Here is an 18,771-nt window from a genome sequence, read left to right on the forward strand (position 1 = left end):
TACTACCTTATTGTTAGTTTTTTATTTTTTGTATTCAGAAGAGACTGTTTTTTTGTTTTGTTTATTGCACAGTAACTGGATGTAGCTCAGATATGCACGGCAGAGACCAGAGAGACCATCAGTGGTAGAAGAACAGCACAGCTGTCTCAGTAATTTGCCTGGATGCAGTCGATCCCCCCACCCCCCTTATTCCCAAACAGCAGCCCATACCCTTTCAAGGGATGAGAAGTCTGTATTGTTATGGCACCTGTTCAGACTTGTGTACAACACACACACACACACACACACACACACACACACAGCAACTGTTTTCAATTTCTGCAATTTCATGACCTACTGCAGAAAGTGGAAAACTTGCATAATTTCACTCTCACAAGCTCAATATTACATCCCTTTGGTTCACTCCCCGAGCAGATGGCAGCGGCAGCATGCAGGTCTCTCTTGGTCTCTGTGAAGGTGATGTTGTCTGGAATCAGTTCATCTTCAGCAGAAGCCAGAAAATGTTCAATTCATATGTACAGTCTGTATGTGATAAATAAAAAATACGTGAAGCTAGTAGACTGGGTTTCAGAAGATCACATAACTGTAGAAATGCCAAAATCTGTGCTTCTGTTATTCTGCTTTGCATTAGAGCATTTTTTTTTTTCAACATTTTGTCAATGTTACAGAACTCCTGCTACAACTATCTGCTACATATGACAGCTCAAACTCTTTGTGATCATACAGACTTTTATGATCATACAGAAAGGGAAAGTTTCTCCATTAGTTATGAGGCACTGCGCAGCATCTCAGGATCAAGAAATATAATGTATCAAGCATTAAGTTTGGGATAGAAATTACATATCTGATCTGTCTGTGTAGTCGTTTTAACAGCATTTTCCCGCTGGTCTAAGACATTAAAAGTATATGCACATAAGGATATAATATAATGTGGAGAATCCTAGCCTGATACTACAGCAAATAAACCCTTAAGTGTGTCACAATTTATTTATGCAACTATCGCATGAGGATTGTAAATAAAAAATAAATAAAAAAACTAAGAAAAACACCAATTTCAAATAAGCTCATTCAGTAAAGAGTTTTCCTTTGAGAAAACAAGATCAAGTGATGCCAATCTCCGCCAGATGAAACGTGAAAATTAAGTGAAGTAAAGTAGCCGTTACTGTCAAGGACTATAATGAAAGTATACATTCCCCTGGGACCACAGATGGGTGTGGATATACAGATGTAGTATAACAGCATTGTGACAAACTGGAAGTGAAAGCATTTTCAAGGTGACAAGCTGACAACTGCAGCATGTAAGAGGACTAAAAGTTTTGTGATGTATGTCTTATTATATAGGTTCCACTCATGCCACTTAAAGACTGCATTCTTATTGCACTGACTGAAGACAGTTTGCTTTGTCAGATTTTGATTCAGTTTTTCACATGTGAAAATTTTGGTTTTATGTGGATCAGATAAAATAAAGTGGTCAAACACGGTGGGGTTCAATTTCTCTGAAGCATGAACATCCAGAGCAACCTTCTTGAAAATTGAGTAATAATTTTTTTTGTTTTTCTAGACAGATTGATTGCACTATGATTGTACTATACAAAAACATCATTGCAATGTGGTGGGTAATTTGTCAAGACATCTTTCTGTCAGAGCACCATCCAGTTCTGAAAGAGTAACTTAACACCTGACTGAAAAGCAGTGTTTTGCTGCCCCTCTGTGGTTGAAAGTTTCACCTCTGACCACATGCAGCATCACTGATAGATGTGGTTGGGTGTGGTCAGAAGTGTGCTTTGTTGCACCTGTAACCACACCCAACAGTGATGTCACAGGATCTTGACGTGCACCTGCTACCTCCATCTGTGCAGCAAGGTGAGAAGTTAAACCACTGGAGGTCAGCAAAAAACGATTTTCAGGGGTTTAACTTTTTCCTCTTCCAGCAATGCGCTCACAACGGTCAAAACACTGGACACTTCTCATCCTCAATGGTCACCATCATGGCTACATAGCGGAAGGATGGTGTCCACCAGCGCATTTTCAAACTTTTGGAAACGGCGACTGAGGACAGAAAACGCGTCATCGGTGCTGATGATGGCGTAATTTCCATAATGCATGACACAGGAAAGTAAAATGTTCACTTTCAAGTCAAGTGAGAAGAGCAACTGGCAGACATTTACCCGGGCGACAATCGCAGTTGTATGTTGCGATTATGTGTTATTATTTGAGTTGGGACAGTACTACCCGGTCAGAATTCACGCACTACGCCAGTGAGTATACTGTGTACGCAGTGTACTACATGTGAGTGTACTGACTGAAGTGTCCGATTTGAGACACAGCAACAGTGTTCCTGCCATTCCCTGTCAGCTGAATACTACACCCACCTGCACACCTGTTCGCCATCCCCTCCTCAGCTCTGTAAGCATTTATAACTAGCCCATTTCCCTCTGTCACACCAGATTGTGTAGTGTTTCTTACAGCCATAGTGATCCAGCCTTTTTCCTGTGCCTGCCAATTCTTTCCTTTAATGAACCCCCAGCCTGCTTTTTGGACTTCTGCTCCTTTGCCTCATTTTCTCTGCTTGCCTATTACCAGCCTTTGCTTGCCTTTGAATTCAAGTAAACTTGAACTTCTGTCTTGCTGCTCTGTGGGTGAGTCATATTTTGGAGTCCAAACCTTGTTTACTGAGCCGTTACACTTTCTTGACATGTTGAGCAGAGGGCAGACTGACTGACATTAGCTTCCCCAGGCCACATTATTAACACATCTTTGAATGTGTTAATAATATACTAGGTTATGGCCAGAGCCTCTGTAGTGTCCTGACTATTCATACTCGCAAAGCAAAGAAGGAAATTTTCTATATTTCATAAAATGGGGACACAAGAAATACCTTTTTCATGCACATAAACTAAATATGTAATTAATTTATTAAACTATTAAATAACAAATTGCGGAGATTCATATTAAAGTATACTAAAAGTGCCATCTCACCAAGGAACTTGTTGCTTACGCACTTCACACTTACAGTTTAATGTGCTACATCTGAAAAGGAAGTAAATATGTTAAAGTGTCACAATGAATTCAAAATGATATTTTGCCAACATCACTGTTTTGTAATGACAGTACATGTCATTCTGGTCTCTCCAGACCTCCATCTGAATGTTTAGTCTCAAAGCATCAAATATATCCACTTTACTGTGGATATATAATGGAGGAAAGAACTGACAATTAGTGCCACTCCTGCCCTTATTCTCTTCATTCATCTCCATTTGCACAACAGAAACAAAAGAATTATACTGAAATATATTTCAGTTGAACTTGTCAGAATGGTCATTTATGATTTTCTGAAGTTAGGCTTTAAACAGACAGAAAAATAAATGAGTATCATAGATGCCATTACAGCCAACACTCAAACCCAACCATATCAAGTTCACACTTCACAGGACCTAGCTCAAAGTTCAGTTCACAAAGACTGAAATTAGTTAGTTCACAAATAGTTCACAGAACTGAATTGTGTCCAAATAATGAACAAGTTCACGTTCATTTCTTCCATTAAAAAAAAAATAAAAAAAATCTTTTTCAATAGACCCTCCTCCTCCCTGTCCAATCCATCCCCAGCCCCCAGTCACTGCCACCTCACAAACTAATGAATTACTGTATACTACCATAGAGTCACAGACTGTGATTACTTTTAAATGCCACGAAAAACTAATGTGGGTGTATGTTTCATGTGCTGTGAGTTTGACTCAGGTGGAGGAACTTTGCGGCTGTTGGCTCGTTGTCTTACCCTTTCTTAACGATTTCATGTGATCGTCGTTCAGTTGTAGACATTTCAGAAGACTGGTCGGATGCTTCAACTCAATGTGTTGTTTCAAATTCGTTGATGTAGCTGACGTTCAGACTTGTTTTTTGAAAATGTGCGACTTTTTCCGTTTGAATGTGCACCGAGTCGTTCATAAAAGTCCTTCAAGTGTTCATATGAACTCACTTCAGCAGTAGGCCCGCCAGAAGCGGTGTTGTTTGTACTGCCAGCACTACACAACAGACGGGTGCCGGGTGCCGTGTATCATCGGGTGCCGCCGTAAAGCGCACATGTTCTTCTTCTGATGTTTTTTGGCGGTTGGCAAACAGCTTTTTGGTGCATTACCACCACCTACTGGTGCGTAGGCGTAGTTCACGCTCTCGAGATAACGCGTGAGTGCACGTACATTAGTTGCAAACGGAAACGTTCAGTTCAGTGTGTTGGTCTGCCTGTTAGCCTTGTATTGGGAAAAGGACTCTATGATCCTAGTAGCCTTGTAGGTGATCCAGGCGGTGCCCAAGTTGGTCTTCCTAGTTTTATAGTCTTGGCTGGTTGTTCTGTCAACTAGTAGCTGATGCTAACTGCCTGCTGTTAGCATCTCACTCATTGGTGCTGTCGGATCGAACTTGGAGAAAACTTGGATGTCTGCAGCTGGAATTCACCATCAAACACTTCAGACTGAAAAACGTGAACCAGGGAGTTTTTTTTTCTTCTAAAGGGAAGTAGAGACCGAGGTTTATTATTATGGACCCCGGTAAATCTGCGAGCGCTCCTCCACAGGAATACGGTGATGAGAAGTCCTCCATGGGCCAGGTGCCACCTCCGGCCTACTTTGACAACCCCTACCCGGGGTACCCTCACCCCGGCGCGGCATACCCACCACAGATGCAGGGCTTCGGACCTCCTCCACCTTATGGGGGTGCAGGATATGGAGAGCCGTTTCCCATGGGTCAGCAGCAGTACCCAGCACAGCCGGCCACCGTCACTGTCCAGCCCACAGTGTACGTGACTCGAGGCCCGCTGACTGAACCTGTGAACGACTACCTGTGCTACTCCATCTTCACCATGCTGTGCTGCTGCCTGCCTCTTGGAATTGCTGCCCTCATCTACTCCATCATAGCTCGTGAAGCCAACCACACTGGGGACCGGAACGCGGCTGATCAGAGCAGCAGGATGGCCAGGACACTGAACCATGTGGCCCTGGGATTCGGTATCGGGTCCTTTGTTCTCCTCATTGTCTACATAGTGGTTGTAGCAGCCTTTGACAACTAAATTTGTTTCAACATCTTTCCTCAGATCAGACCAGATTAGGAACATCACTGGCCATCAGAAGGAGTTATTATTGGGACATTTGTAAAGCTGGAGTCATCTGATTAGCTACAAGACCTTTAAAAGTTATTGATATTATTTTTAAAAGTTGTTGGCCACTTAATGTAAAGAGACCGCAAAAGTTCTTTACATAATCCATTACTCTCCAAGCCACTACAACTTTCCAAAGATTCATGTTTCAGCAATTTTTTTGTGTTTGTGATTTGCTTTCTGTTATCACACATCAGAAATATACATGTTTTTTTTTTTTTATGAAAAATGTTTTTCAACTCTGATGCCTAAAGAGGCCAGTTGCATTTCAATGTTGCTCTGCCACACATGCAGACTTCAAGTATAATCCAAAGAGATTTTTACATGTTGTGTTCAAATTGCAAATCATTGTCAATTCTGCAATTTAAAGAGATTTGCCTGTTTGGGCGATGGGAGAAAATACTGCTGCCTTTTCATCAAAATTGTTTGCTGTAAATATGCACTAACACCCTCTAACCCTCTTAGAACTATGCTAATAAAGAATAGCATTTAAAAAACTAAGTAATGCCCAAAAATAGGCTTTGTGAGGCTCGTGCTGAACAAGTGAAAAAAAGCAAAGTGTGAGTCTGTCTGTCATCAATGAGTCTCTGATCAGAGAGTGCACAATACCGAGGGAAAGGAACAGGAATGCGCCGCTTCTCACAAAATCAGCTGAAACTTAGCAACACGCTACAGTGGAGCCAATATGGTTGACACAGCCAGTTGCTCAGTCACTGGCTCTGGCTCTCCGTTATGAAAGCTGTGGTGTGTTATTTATTACTAGCCTGGGTGCTGTTTGTCATGCAATGTCTGTATGTTCTTTTCTTAACCAAAGCTGAAAAAGAAAGATGTTACTGTATTCCAAATTTCTTTATAAATAAAGTTCAAGTATATTGTGAGAAAACAAAAAAAAAACTCATTGGTGCTGTCATGTGATCATGGAGCGCTGTTAGCTTCTTCAGCATGTAGGAGTGGATCATGTCAGCTCCTGTCCAGCTCTTTAAGTTGTTTGGTGTCTGCCTTTGTGATGTTGACTGGTTCTTGTTCTGGGGGATTTGGTATGCTCTGACATACACCAGCCACTTGGCATTGGGGTTATGTAATGCCTCTTTCTCCCACAGGCCCTTCCAGTAAGCTATTGCTCAGTCTCAGCTCTGGATGGGAATTGTCCTTGTGCTGTTATTTCAGAGTATACCATGGATGGGTTTTCGGAGAACAGGCCATTTATTCTCGATTTCTCTGGTGTTCAGCCTAGCAGCCATCCGTGAAGGTGTATATATCTTAAATCTCTTCACTGAAGCACCAATTCAACTTAAATTAATTATTTAATTAACAAAAATGAACATATTAATCGTGCCATAGACATTCAGCAGACAAAAACAAAGACATGGCATGAGAAAGTGCTTGAATTATCTGAGTCACAGTTACAGTCAGTTAAACATAATATAAATATATTAACATGTAAATATTAAACTCTCAAGAATGTTTGTTTTACCATCATTTTTGACAACAGTCAAGTCTTTATTGATAATTAGTGGTTCCATTGGAGACACCAGACAACAGCAACAAAAACAGAGCGGCATAGAAACACTAAATGTACCATGAAAACATCCAGAATCAACACAATAAAATAAAAATAGCTTAAAAAGATTCTCAGTGAAGTTTGACAGAGTGGTGGTGAGAGCTGAAGCCCTTTTACAGCAGTGAGTTGTGCATGTCATTACAACAAAGATCTATTTCTGGCATGAGAGATTGGCAGAAAACTAGCACACACATAAAGTCTTTACTGTGCTAATATGTAGGTACAGCAATCTAAAAATGAATTTAGCAGTCCACAGGTGCTTTTGTGTTTGTTTCAACTGCTCATCTACTTAACACTTTATAGGAGGGTATTGACACATTTGCATATAGTATCTGATGGTGGAGTGGAAGTTGCATTGCTTTTATTGAAGTTCACAGTAATGTTAAAATGAATGTGTTTTGAACCTGGTAACAACCGTCTACCCACAGTGAATGTAATTATGTGTTCAAAGCAGACATTTACCAATATAAGGATACTGTATGTTTGTGCTGTTTGATACAAATGTGTGCCTTCAGTACAATTTTAAGTGTTCCTCCGTTGTAACAATAAACCACAAGTAGTGCAACATCTAAAGATGTGTCCATGCAATATGAATAACTGATCCACTTGAGTCACATTGAAACAAATATTGCTAAGATATTGAAAACCAGATGCAGGAGAAATCCGTTATTTCTTCAGCTGTCCACCAGATGGGTGGACAGGAGCACCATGTCTGAGCAGACTCACACAGTAAGACGTGAGGATGTGAGGAAGATTAAGGAGGAAGTCATGCTCACAGGAAAGGAGACAACAACATTATGACGTAATACTGGGGTCACATTTAGGTGCTTGGAGGGGGTCCAACACCAGATCTGTGTGTGTGTGTGTGAGTGCCCCAATCGTGAGTCTGTGAGTTTTTTTTTTTTTTTCATATTTCTGAATGAATTGGTTGATTGTAAATCACACTCTCATTTCATTGGAAGTATAAATGTGCTTCTTCTCAGTGACCATGGACTGAAGGCAAACTGATAAAATCATAATGGTCTAAAAAGAGCGTGTCACCATTGTACCAAAAAATACAAAGGTATTCATTCATGCCCGTGTGCTCACACTCTTAGTCATACACACACACTCACACACACTCAAGAGGTGAAACCCCACAACAACCACACTTTGTGCACAGTCAAGTGTTCAACCAAGGCTGGTGATGTTGGAACGACCACCTGGGGGTGCTACGATACGGTGGCCCGACCGACGTGGGACATTGTCGTCAATCTGTGCCCCTGAGAAATAAAGATAAAATAAAATTCAAATATAAGATTTTATGTACTTCAAATAAATCTGGAAAGCAATATTTCTTATACAATCCCACCATATGTCATTTAGTGCATCTGAATTTTTATGTTCCATCTGACATGTAGATGCAACAAAGAAATCATTGGATTTGAAAAATTCTACAAAATACAGTATGTCTGTTACCTGATAGGCTAAAATTGGACTGGTGTAGGTTGCGTATTGGTGGTGGCTGGTGAGAGGTGGGTGAAGTTTTGGCTGACGGAGCGGGAGTAATGTATTTGGGGGTAGGAACGACATCATACACAGGTCCATCATACATCCCACGAGTAACTGCTTCCTGCTTCTCCTTCACCTGGATAGAAAACACAGAGACAAACAAGATGGAAAAACACCAGGGACCACAATGGAAAGTCCAGGACTTTGTCAATAAATGCTGAACATAGTCTGGTATGTTGTATTTTATAAATATACTGGAATATTTCTAGTATGCTAAACCAAATCAAATTAAACTTGAATATCAGTGTTTTGGATATGTGTTTAAGTATTTTCAAAGACAAGTAAGAAAAGAACTTGTGCCATTACAGGGAAACTAACACTGGATGTCGACAGCCCATCTAATATTCTAAATAGAAGTATTTTTAAATGTCCCATTTTTAATACTGCCATAGACATATCTTTAAAATTATCCATGTTCTGTACCTGGTTCCTGAACTTAACGCGTTGGTAAGCATAGTCTGGAAAGGGCTTGCAGGGAATAAATCGACCAGTCCCCTGCTGAGCCTGCAGCTTGCCTTCCTCATAAACCACATGACCTTGACTCAGCACCAGCGCTGGACCTCCACGACACTCCAGACCCTCAAAGATATTGTACTCTGAAGCCTGTGTGTGAACACAGTGAAAACATATCAGACAATAAAGCAGAGAGACAAAGAAGAGCCCCACCACCACAACCACCATTTAGAACAATGATACCTTACACTGTCAAGGCCCACTGTGCTATTTCTGCAAGGATTGTATTAGATCTTAATACAGTAAAACGCTGCAGTTGAGAAGATGCATGATTGAATAAGTGAGAGGCTAAGGGCATATAGAAGGGGCAGCAGTGTGAATACAGGGGGATGGGTAGAGAGATGGTAGCACGGAATGGGTGAGGGGTGAAGGCAGATTATAACCTAAAGCCGGCAGCAGTCTGGATTAGAGCCTTTGAGAGTGGCAGAGCAGACTGAATACATTAACCACTGTCTGGTATCTTCACTGTATTGTGTCACATTGCTCAAGGCAAATTTCCACCCCAGAGACCAGTCTCCTGAATTGAAATGCATTGCTTGGACTGTCAAAAAAAAAAAAAAAAAAAAAAAAAAAAAAAATTATTTCATTTGTCTTTAGTTCTATCTTGCTATGCAGAGAGTTATCCATCCCTGAGCTATCTGCTGCCACCCCAACACGAAGTGGGTGAATGTGAGTTTCATTTGTGGTGCTCAAAGGATTAAAACAACAGGGTTCCAATAATCTGCAGTTCTCAGTGTGAACATATTTCACTGGAACTACTTTCTATTGAAGAGACGGTTAATTTCAATGTCATTTTTACAATACGAAATTCCACTCACCACCATTGTTTAAGGTGGCAGTAGAAATTTTTAGTTGAAAATGTGCTCAGACTTGAGTAACTTTCAAACCTGAGCAAAAAGAAACCCCATACTATCTATATGTTTAGATACTACTTGCAGGAAATGAGAAAGTGCATCCTTTCATACTACTGGGTGAATTTCCTCTTTGAAAGATAAATCTCATATTCACTTGTCAAATGACATTTTAGCTTCCTTTAAACATTGGTCTTAATAAACAGTGGTTTTGACTGTAATGTAATGCATGCATTCTTTTGATCTCACTGCACTTATGCAATGAGGCAAAATATTGCCTGACTTTACTGAATACCACCTTTATTTAAAATTAGATTCCAGGTTTTTCTTCACCTCCTGTGATCATTCACTTGGTTTTCAACCTGTGTCTCACTCTGCAGTCATATAATATGAAACGTTCCTCCCTGTAGCCTTTGTCCCTCAGCAGCTGATTGAACCATCCTCCCTTTTCTCTCATCTTTCTTTTCCCTCTGCCCCATTTTCTTTTTTGTCCTCACCGACTGCTGGATTTTGGCCGTGATAGTTTTGACGCTGTCAGGGTCCCAGATGACGATGTCAGCGTCAGAGCCCACCGCTATCCGGCCTTTACGTGGATATAGATTGAAGATCTTAGCAGCGTTGGTAGATGTGACTGCCACAAACTGGTTCTCATCCATCTTCCCCATGGCCTGAGAGACAGATAAATGGCTGTTTAAAGTGGTAGACGACGAAAGTCACACTCACAGCTACACACAAGACGCAAACGAGCACACACACACGCACACACACCCTTATTGCTCACCACGGCCTTGTCCCAGACAAAACCCATTCTCTCCTCCACTCCATTGGTTCCCTCTGGGATGAGGGTGAAGTCATCTTTTCCGATTGCTTTCTGGGAAGTGCTGTATGAGCAGTGAGCACTGCCTACCACCTGTAGGTCCCCACTGTATCAACGCAAAAAAATAATAATAATAATAATACAAAATGATCTTTATTCCCTTATCCCTGCAGTTATGAAGCTGTCAAATGTTATATTTTTTTCCTGCAGAATTTTAAAATGTCTTGAACTGTTGAATACAGTTCAATCTTTATGATTAGATGCTCATTTAAAGGATATTTGGCTACAAAAATCAATTAAAGACAAAATAATGATGAACACAAAGAGACATTTCTACTATTAGCCACCAGATGTCCTCAGTGAGCACGTGAGTTAAAGTAAAAGTCATGTAGTGGCCTGGGGCAGAAAAAACAGCCAGCTGAACCATCCAGAATGGTGCATCACAGCTGCAGTACCAGTCCCTTAAGCATTAACAAGACCACATAAAGATACACTGTCTTATCAAAAAAGCATCAACACATATACTCGCTTTACCTCCTGGTGCACAAGGGGCTGAATTTGACTGATAAAGCGCTATCATTATCATAATTTCTCATCTAAGGCCTTTTATTCATTCGTTAATTACAGTGATTACTTCATGATAGGGAGCTGTGGGATCATCGCCCCAATGCCAAGAGAGTGCTTATCATGGAAATAATGGGCCTTGCTGAGATCTGAGAGAAAGTGTTGTTCATTTGTTCGCATGACTGCAAATGAACCGAAAAATACACCCTGTCGCTTCAGCAGAAGCTCAAAGACAACAGCAGGATCGCACCACTGGCGTGACAGCACGGACCCGCCTTGAGAAGCTGGAGGAACAGGGAGGAGGAGGAGAAGGAGCAGGGAGGCACTCGGTAGCCAAGGCAACAGATGATGAAGGATTCTAGTTCCTGTGCTATTTATGGAATCGGGGACAGTCAAAAGTGTAGAGCAGGATTGTCTATGCATTTTGTATGTGAGTGAGTGTAGGTTTGAAGGTTAGAAGTGAGGTGGGTTTGGTCTGCGGCACTTTATCCCTCTCTGTGATACTGATGAATTACGTCTGAACTTAACATTATAATGCATTTTACATTATACAGCTAAAGTGGCTTCAAAATGATTATACAGTCCTTTATCCACTATTAAGTCTCTCTCAGTCTCCCTACCCCTCCCTTTCTTTCTATCCATCTTCTCCTCATACACATACCCTCACCTTCTCTCCATCTGTTTTTCTTTTTCACTAAAGCTGGGCTGCATTACACTAGCAGTTGTCTGTGGCATGAATACCAAGTGAACACCTAGGGGCAAACAGTGAAAGTTAGATCCTTACTGTTGTCTCCTTTAGTGTCATTCAGCTGATTTGCATTTCACTTTGTGCAGAGGTTAAAGCTAAATTAAGCACGTTGTCTGTCCTCACCCTGTATTAATTAGTAAAGTTTTCACTTGTTATAGCGTTTATGAAATATACTGTAGGCTACATATTTTGTCAGGTTTACTAGAATATTATTATCACTTGTTGTAAAACCCTGGGGAGTTGCATTAACAGAAAACCTTGTGCATTGTTTGCTGAACAGTTTTAAGACGTACCAGGCCAGTAGTGTGTGGAGATGGTCTGGAGTTGTGGGATCAGGACTCAGAGGAGGAGAGGTCACATAAGCAGCCGCTTTGGCCCAGTTCTTGCTCCAATAGTGAGAACCATCAGTGGCCAGGCTAGCTGTAATTGGCTCCCCAAAAACTACAGAACCTGGACAGGAAGATGGGATAATAATGTTCAGACTGTGAGCATAACATGTCAGCACACACAGGAGGAGTTATCAAATTAAAAAAAAAAAAAAAAAAAAAAAAAAAAAAAAGGAAGGAAAACAAAAAGACTGACCTTTCCTCCTGGCCTGGGTGATCGTGTCGGCTGCACTCTTACTCATCACCTTGGTGATGTAGACTGGGCAGTTCACACGGTTACCAAGAGTGATGGCACGAAACACCGCCTCAGCCTCCAGCTACATGGAAGGGAAGTATGGAAGTGTTAAAACCTACACAATGATGGATGGCTAGTCAGACAGTGAAGGCGTATTAAAATCACCTCTTCAGGACGACTCAGAGGATGTCCTTCAGGTCCGGTGATTCCCATTCCGAGGATTTTTTTCTGTTCCTAAAGAACAAATGGAAACGGTTACATAATTATCCTCCCACACTGTACAGTAGCTGTCAGCATTACCTACAGTACCTGTCAAGTCATGTGTTACCCACAAGACTCACATTTCACCGCCTTTGCTGATATCACACGGCTGTGAAATGAAAATCTCATGGTCTGTCACACTATCAAAGAAAGTAAAGTGTGTATTGTAATCCTTATATGCCAATGCTCCATTGGGAGCTTGAGCTGGCTTCAGCTGCTGGGCTTCTGGCAGCACTGTCTAGTGCACAGAGAAATTAATATGAGAACCAGACCCCCCCACCCCCCCCACCCCTCATTCTTTTTTGGTTCCACTATTTGTTTTCAAAGGGGTTTGGTACTTCTACTGGTTTTTCATCACCCATCTCCCTCCATTACAGTTAGGTTAACAAGTATGTCATTATCATTCATCAGCACGCCCATAATCATTCATTACCCCCATTCTTCCTCACAATACATCATGGTTTTCACCATAATTCCCCCCTTAATCAGTACCATCATCTCCATGACCATGACTACCATTATTCATCACTGCTGTCTGCTTTATCAGCACCTTCACCCTCACCATCTTAATCACCATTACTTCATCATTAGTACAATAATGGTCAACAGTAATGGTGGCCTAAGATAAACCTGTCATTCTCAGCTGCAGAAGCAGCAGCAGCAGCAGCATTAATCCTTTCTCTCTCTGGGAGCTGAAGAGTTATGCAACAAGAATATATTTCAACTGCAGTGGAGGACTATAAAAGGTAGACGACTGGTCATGATTTAGTTCAGCCATTATATGCTGTTGGTTATTTCACCACAGTAAACTGCTGTGTCTAGAGGCTGAGTAAATACACCGACAGACTGCAAGAGGAGTGGTGCAAGGGGTATGGGTTTGTCAGTTGCCACAAAGAGACAAAAAATAGTGGAGGTAATGGAACACTTACCTGAGCAATCAGGTCTCCGTTTTCAGCATGAACTAACACCACAGCACCCAGCTGCTTCAGGAAGGAGAAAGCCTCGTAGAGCTGAGGGAGGGAGGGGTCCGAAAAAAAAAAAAAAAGGTTAAAAGTAAAAGGAAAGAGCATAGACTCGCAGATTTACATGTGGAAATTAGTGAAGTATTATATAAAATTTAGTGATTTTTGAAACATACCTGAGAATCTGACATCTGGTACAGATCCTTATAAGCCATGTACACTTGAAAGGAGTTGATACCTTACACGAGTGGAAACAAAGAATGTGTTCATGACAAGATGGTGATAAAGGGAAGGCAAGGATCGCTTCAAAAGAAGCTGAAAACTCTAAAATACAAAAACCTATCTACAAGCTCGGCTTGCATACAAAGCAGGCAGAACAGAGTCCACGGTTACAACTCAACTTTATTTCTGAAGGAAATCGGTCACACAAGCAGCTGCCTTGGCTCTGTTACTGCATTATTTTGTAGCTGTCCCAAAAGAAAAGTGATTTTTTACTTATAACAGATTACAAGCAAAATTTATACACTGCCACCATGACGGCGCCATATTGAGAACAATGGATTTCGACTGTGTCTTCACTATAAGAGGATTCAGCACTTGGCCAAATTATTTCTAAATCTGTCCCCATTGTTCTTGTGCAATGGGTCCAAAACGGGGATAAACATGGAACTGAGACAAGACTTACAGCAATGACAGTTCTGAAATATTATAGAACAACTAACTGACGTACCTTTCTCTTGCACCAGCAGCTCCAGCTCATATTTAACAGTCTCATTCCACTGGGGGATGTCTACGTGCAGGGAGTAGTCACAGCATGCCTTCTTATCTGCAGCCTCCTGCCAGTGCTCAAAGGCCTCCAGCAGGCTGTCCCCCGGCTGGGGGGTCACATGGTCAACTGAGAGGTGAGAGAGGTCAAAGGTTAGTGCAAACATCCCGACATATTCAGTGTAGCTTATCGTATGCTGCACACATCCAGGCATCCACACTCACTGATCATGGTGGTGCCTCCAGCAAGTGCAGCCTTTGTGCCCTGAAGGAAATCATCAACAGGCTGTGTGCCCAGATAGGGCTTCATTAGACAGGTGTTGACATCTATCCCCCCTGGTATCACCATGCGGCCATTAGCTTCGATCACCTTGACACCGCCCGGAACAACCAGATTCTCCCCCACCTGCCTGCCAAGATCAGATACATGAGGAGACAAAGGGGAGGGTGAAAGGGAGGCAAAAAGCAGGAACGAGGAGGTGCAGAGACGATGGGAAAAGATGTAGTGCGGGAAAAATAAACGGGTGTGGATGAAAGGGGGTTGCAGAGGATGGGAAGATGGAAAACATAAAGAGAATAAGGAAGCAAAATCATCAACAGAAAAATATTCACAGTACTAAAATCTATATTTTTAATGTCTCTGCAGTGCTTGAACATAGTTAGCTCCTTATATACGCACTTGATGAGCCCATCTTCGATGTAGACATCTGCATAGACAGACTGGTCGTCATTGACCACGCGACCTCCTTTGATCAACAGCTTCTCACTCTGCTCAGGAGAAGTACAGAGACAGAGAGAGAGCGGGGAGGGAGGGATGCAGAGGTACAGGAGGGGTTGAATTCAATCCTGGCATTTTGATATATTGCACAATCAGTTATGTAATCCATGACCTTATAGCAATATTATGACACAGTGCAGTGGATGAGGGTGGAAAGGAATGCATAGCCATACCGGTGCTGCGCATGGGTGGGGTCTCATAACAGCTAATAATACTGATATCTGATTTAAAGTCTAATTTGCATTAATTGTATAGGATCAGATTAACAGTGCAGTCAAAAAACAAGCACTTTTTTGTCAGACTACCATGTGTCCACACCCTCTACCAGCATGGAGGGTGCCTGGCAACAGCATTAGGAAGATGTTATGTCTCCATGGTAACCACTGATCACCCATGGTTCGAGATGACTGCAGCTGACAGCCCTGCTTCATTGTCAGTATCTATAGTCAGTAATGATGCTTACAATAGAAAAAAACGTGAGTAGAGTGGGATTTGTTATTTTCTTTCTCCACCATGAAATTTAATGCTTAGTTCTATTAATTGTATGCTGCCTTTGGATTCATTTGGCATTTAATAATAGCCTGTCCTGGAATGATAAGGGGCTTTCTGCAGAATACATGCTTCCAAGTGGCTGAAAAGGGATGCATCTTTGTTCAAAACCAGGCTCACACCTCTGTGATCTTATAAACAAGTCATTGTTTCCTGTGGGACCCCTGATTCGACCGTCAGATCAACCGAGTTAATCCCTTTGACAGGCGCAGAGATTACACAACACTGTCCAACCCTGAGCAAGAATACGCGCTCGACTTGACGCACAGACACAGAATTGTCACCTCTCCATCTTGGGTTTGCTGTTTAATACTGGAGAAACAGTAGCCTACATGGGCCTTCTGCTCTTTGCCGCCTCACTAAGAATTTAATCCCTGCTCTGCCGGCATTGGCAGCAGGGATTTGCATACAAGCGGAGAGCTTCCTGACCGCCAGGCCAGGTCTCTTACCGTCAGATGGGGGATGCTGTTCTTCCCCTGGTAACTGGCCCCAGACATGCTCTCTCCGTTGCTCTGCCCCCAGACAGTCAACTCAGTAGCTGGTTACGGTGACTTCGGCGCCCTGCGCTACGCTCTGCGCCCCTTTGTCTCCCCCTGATGTTTCTTGGTTATTGTTTCCGTGTGTGGGAGAGGGAGAGCGATGAATCCGCCGCCGTACGGCCGCGTCAGGATGCGTGGAGCGCGCACAGTGACAAGACAGGTGACGATCCTGTGCGTGCGCGCGTGAGGAAAAGGGAGCGTCGCCCCGGCGGCGTTCACGGCACCGAGAATAAAGATGGTATGGACGCGAGCGCCCTCACACCCCCTGCACAAAACGCGCACACACACAAACAGCTCACGTGAGAGCACAAAAACAACACGGCGAGGGGGCGACGTCTGCCGCTGTCCAATTCAGCACCGCACCACAGACTAAACACAGCGCCTACAGGCTATGTCTCGACGTGCCTGCGTTTGTGTCTTTTTGACGAATTTTATCCTATTTGAGCTACGTAGACGTAAACCAAACAGGCCAAACTGCAATGCAGCACAAAAGTTCATCATTTATGTAGACTGAAGCTTTTCTCTCAGAATAACTTCCCTGATGGGTTGTTTAAGATATTAATAAGATGGCAGTTCTGCTCTTCCAAAAGTCCACACAACGTTTTCTGCCGACTAAAATGAATTATTCAAATGTTTATTGGCTTCTTTCAGCCGACAAAAATAATATTCGTTGTTATCTTTGTCTTTCAATAGTTCTCCACCAGCTTTAGGCTTCGTGCGTTTGTTACAACACTTATAAATTTATAGGCTCTTTATTGGGAGGCCTGTTCCATAGAATCTCAACCAAAAAGCCAGACAGAGAGAGAAAAAGCCAAGAGGTAAAATCGTCAGTCCTACCTTTCCATTAGGGCTTTCCTTCCCCGATGAATATCTGGCCTCACCACCGGTGCGTGCGTCGTCCCTCTCCCCAGGCGAGTTGGTCAGTGACCCCTCCCGGGCCTCGCTGGGCGTTTTGCCGATGGGGTCACCAGTGTCCAAGAGCCTCTCCCGGCTCCCGCTTCTCGGGGTGCGGCTCCCTTTCCTGCCCACCGCGTAGTTATCGAAGTCTATAGTCTTGCTCTCAAACGCCCCCTCCACGGAGCTGAACATCCCGTAGGATTTCCGCTGGTTGGGCCCGGTGGTGATCGGCCCCGCCAGGTAGACCGGTAGCTCATCCTCCCGGTTCCACTGTCTTCTGCAGTCAGACATTGTGGCGTATCCACGGGAGACTGAGACTTCCCCCAATCTGAAACGATGGAGACAGCAGCCTGGTTTATTTTAACCGGGTCACAGTCCCGCCTCTCAGGCAAGCGCGCTCACTCGATGCTGTGAACTGTGAACAGCAGCTCTCTCCGGGCTACCTAAGAATCCCGCCTCTTAACACACACACACACACACACTCACATATACACACACACACGCACACGCACACACACACACACGAAAAACAGTGCATTGATGCAGTGCTCCAGTTTTGATAGGTGTGTCTGTGTGAACTAGTTTTAATGTGAAGCATTAGCTCTGCAACAGCCTAGTTTGTGACAACACTACAAACATGCACACAAATAAAATGAGAGTAAGTCTGGGTCTCTGCGCCCCTGTTTTGTCTTTGTCTCTTTCCTTTTAATGTGGGGGCTGTGCATGAGCAGGTCAGCGGATTAAAGCAGCCTGTGTCATCTTTTAACCCACATCTGCAGGGATAGACAGATTGGAAAATGCTCTATTTGCCTACAGTGTTAGTGGCTGTTGTCAAACAAGAGCCTAGTTTTAAGATTTGCACAATAGTTAATATGACAAGTTATTGAAATACCACCAAATATTGATTTTTCCCCTCTTAACTTTTCCAATATCTCACCAAAAAGCAAAGATTAGAGAAAAAAAAAAAAAAACACATTTGTGTATCAGACTTTGTTTTTTTCTTATTTCTTCTCCCTTTAATCATCTCCCTTTGGATTTAGCTGGTGTCCCAACAGTTCCACCTCCAGCAGCTACAATAGTAATATGAGGCTTGCACACTGATGATTCCATATTAATCATGATATAATATATGGCTCAAAGACACTGGCCGCATACACAGTAATTTCTGCTGTCAAAGCCCAGTAAGATGGGTCTTTGATGAGCCAGTCATTGCATACAATAGTTTGAGATAGGCTATGATGCCACATTTATGGCCTATGAAGAATGGTTGCAGATCATTCTCCACAGAACAAAGATTTTCATTTAAATAAATGTCTGTTAAGTCACTATCTATCGCTGAATGAGCTATAACACAATGGTGATTGGCCCACTGATTTTAAGTATTGCATCCTGGAAAAATTATGCATTACATTTCTCCTAAAGCAAAGCGAACATTACCTGCAGTTCAGGTGAGGCCTGCAGCCTGCAGCAGCTGCTCCTTTGTCCACTGGCCCCTGAAACTAGTGACCTGTATGCTCATGGGATGTTTGTTGATGTGCACCGACAGTGAGTGCTGAAATCTTGTTCCAGGCAGCAACAGACTGTCCTTCTCATGGCCCATGGGGATACTGGGAGAGGGCGAAAGACACAGAGAGAGAGAATCTGG

At 42.7% G+C, this 18,771-nt stretch overlaps 2 protein-coding genes across 3 annotated transcripts; one reads left to right on the forward strand and one right to left on the reverse strand.

The window, feature by feature from the left end:
* Window positions 1-4,479: 4,479 nt before the first annotated feature.
* On the forward strand, window positions 4,480-5,062 carry LOC111231480 (proline-rich transmembrane protein 1-like). Its single transcript, XM_022758586.1, has one exon. It carries the CDS (start codon window positions 4,535-4,537, stop codon window positions 5,060-5,062), a length of 528 nt encoding a protein of 175 aa, XP_022614307.1. The 5' UTR covers window positions 4,480-4,534.
* A 2,541-nt stretch (window positions 5,063-7,603) lies between these two features.
* On the reverse strand, window positions 7,604-17,548 carry LOC111231443 (dihydropyrimidinase-related protein 1-like). 2 transcript variants are annotated; one of them, XM_022758535.1, is made up of 14 exons: window positions 17,067-17,548; window positions 15,043-15,131; window positions 14,589-14,773; window positions 14,329-14,493; window positions 13,775-13,836; window positions 13,566-13,646; window positions 12,541-12,609; window positions 12,337-12,457; window positions 12,048-12,204; window positions 10,407-10,548; window positions 10,123-10,293; window positions 8,685-8,864; window positions 8,169-8,337; window positions 7,604-7,972 (listed from the first exon to the last, which is right to left on the reverse strand). In XM_022758535.1, exons 1-14 carry the CDS (start codon window positions 17,415-17,417, stop codon window positions 7,881-7,883), a joined length of 2,034 nt encoding a protein of 677 aa, XP_022614256.1. In that variant the 5' UTR covers window positions 17,418-17,548; the 3' UTR covers window positions 7,604-7,880. The 2 variants fall into 2 exon arrangements, with proteins under 2 accessions (XP_022614256.1, XP_022614257.1); XM_022758536.1 differs by lacking the exon at window positions 17,067-17,548 and adding an exon at window positions 16,140-16,364.
* Window positions 17,549-18,771: the final 1,223 nt, after the last annotated feature.

The sequence above is a fragment of the Seriola dumerili genome, unplaced genomic scaffold (assembly GCF_002260705.1).
Source record: "Seriola dumerili isolate Sdu_G_001 unplaced genomic scaffold, Sdu_1.0 BDQW01000301.1, whole genome shotgun sequence".
Lineage (NCBI taxonomy): Eukaryota > Metazoa > Chordata > Actinopteri > Carangiformes > Carangidae > Seriola > Seriola dumerili.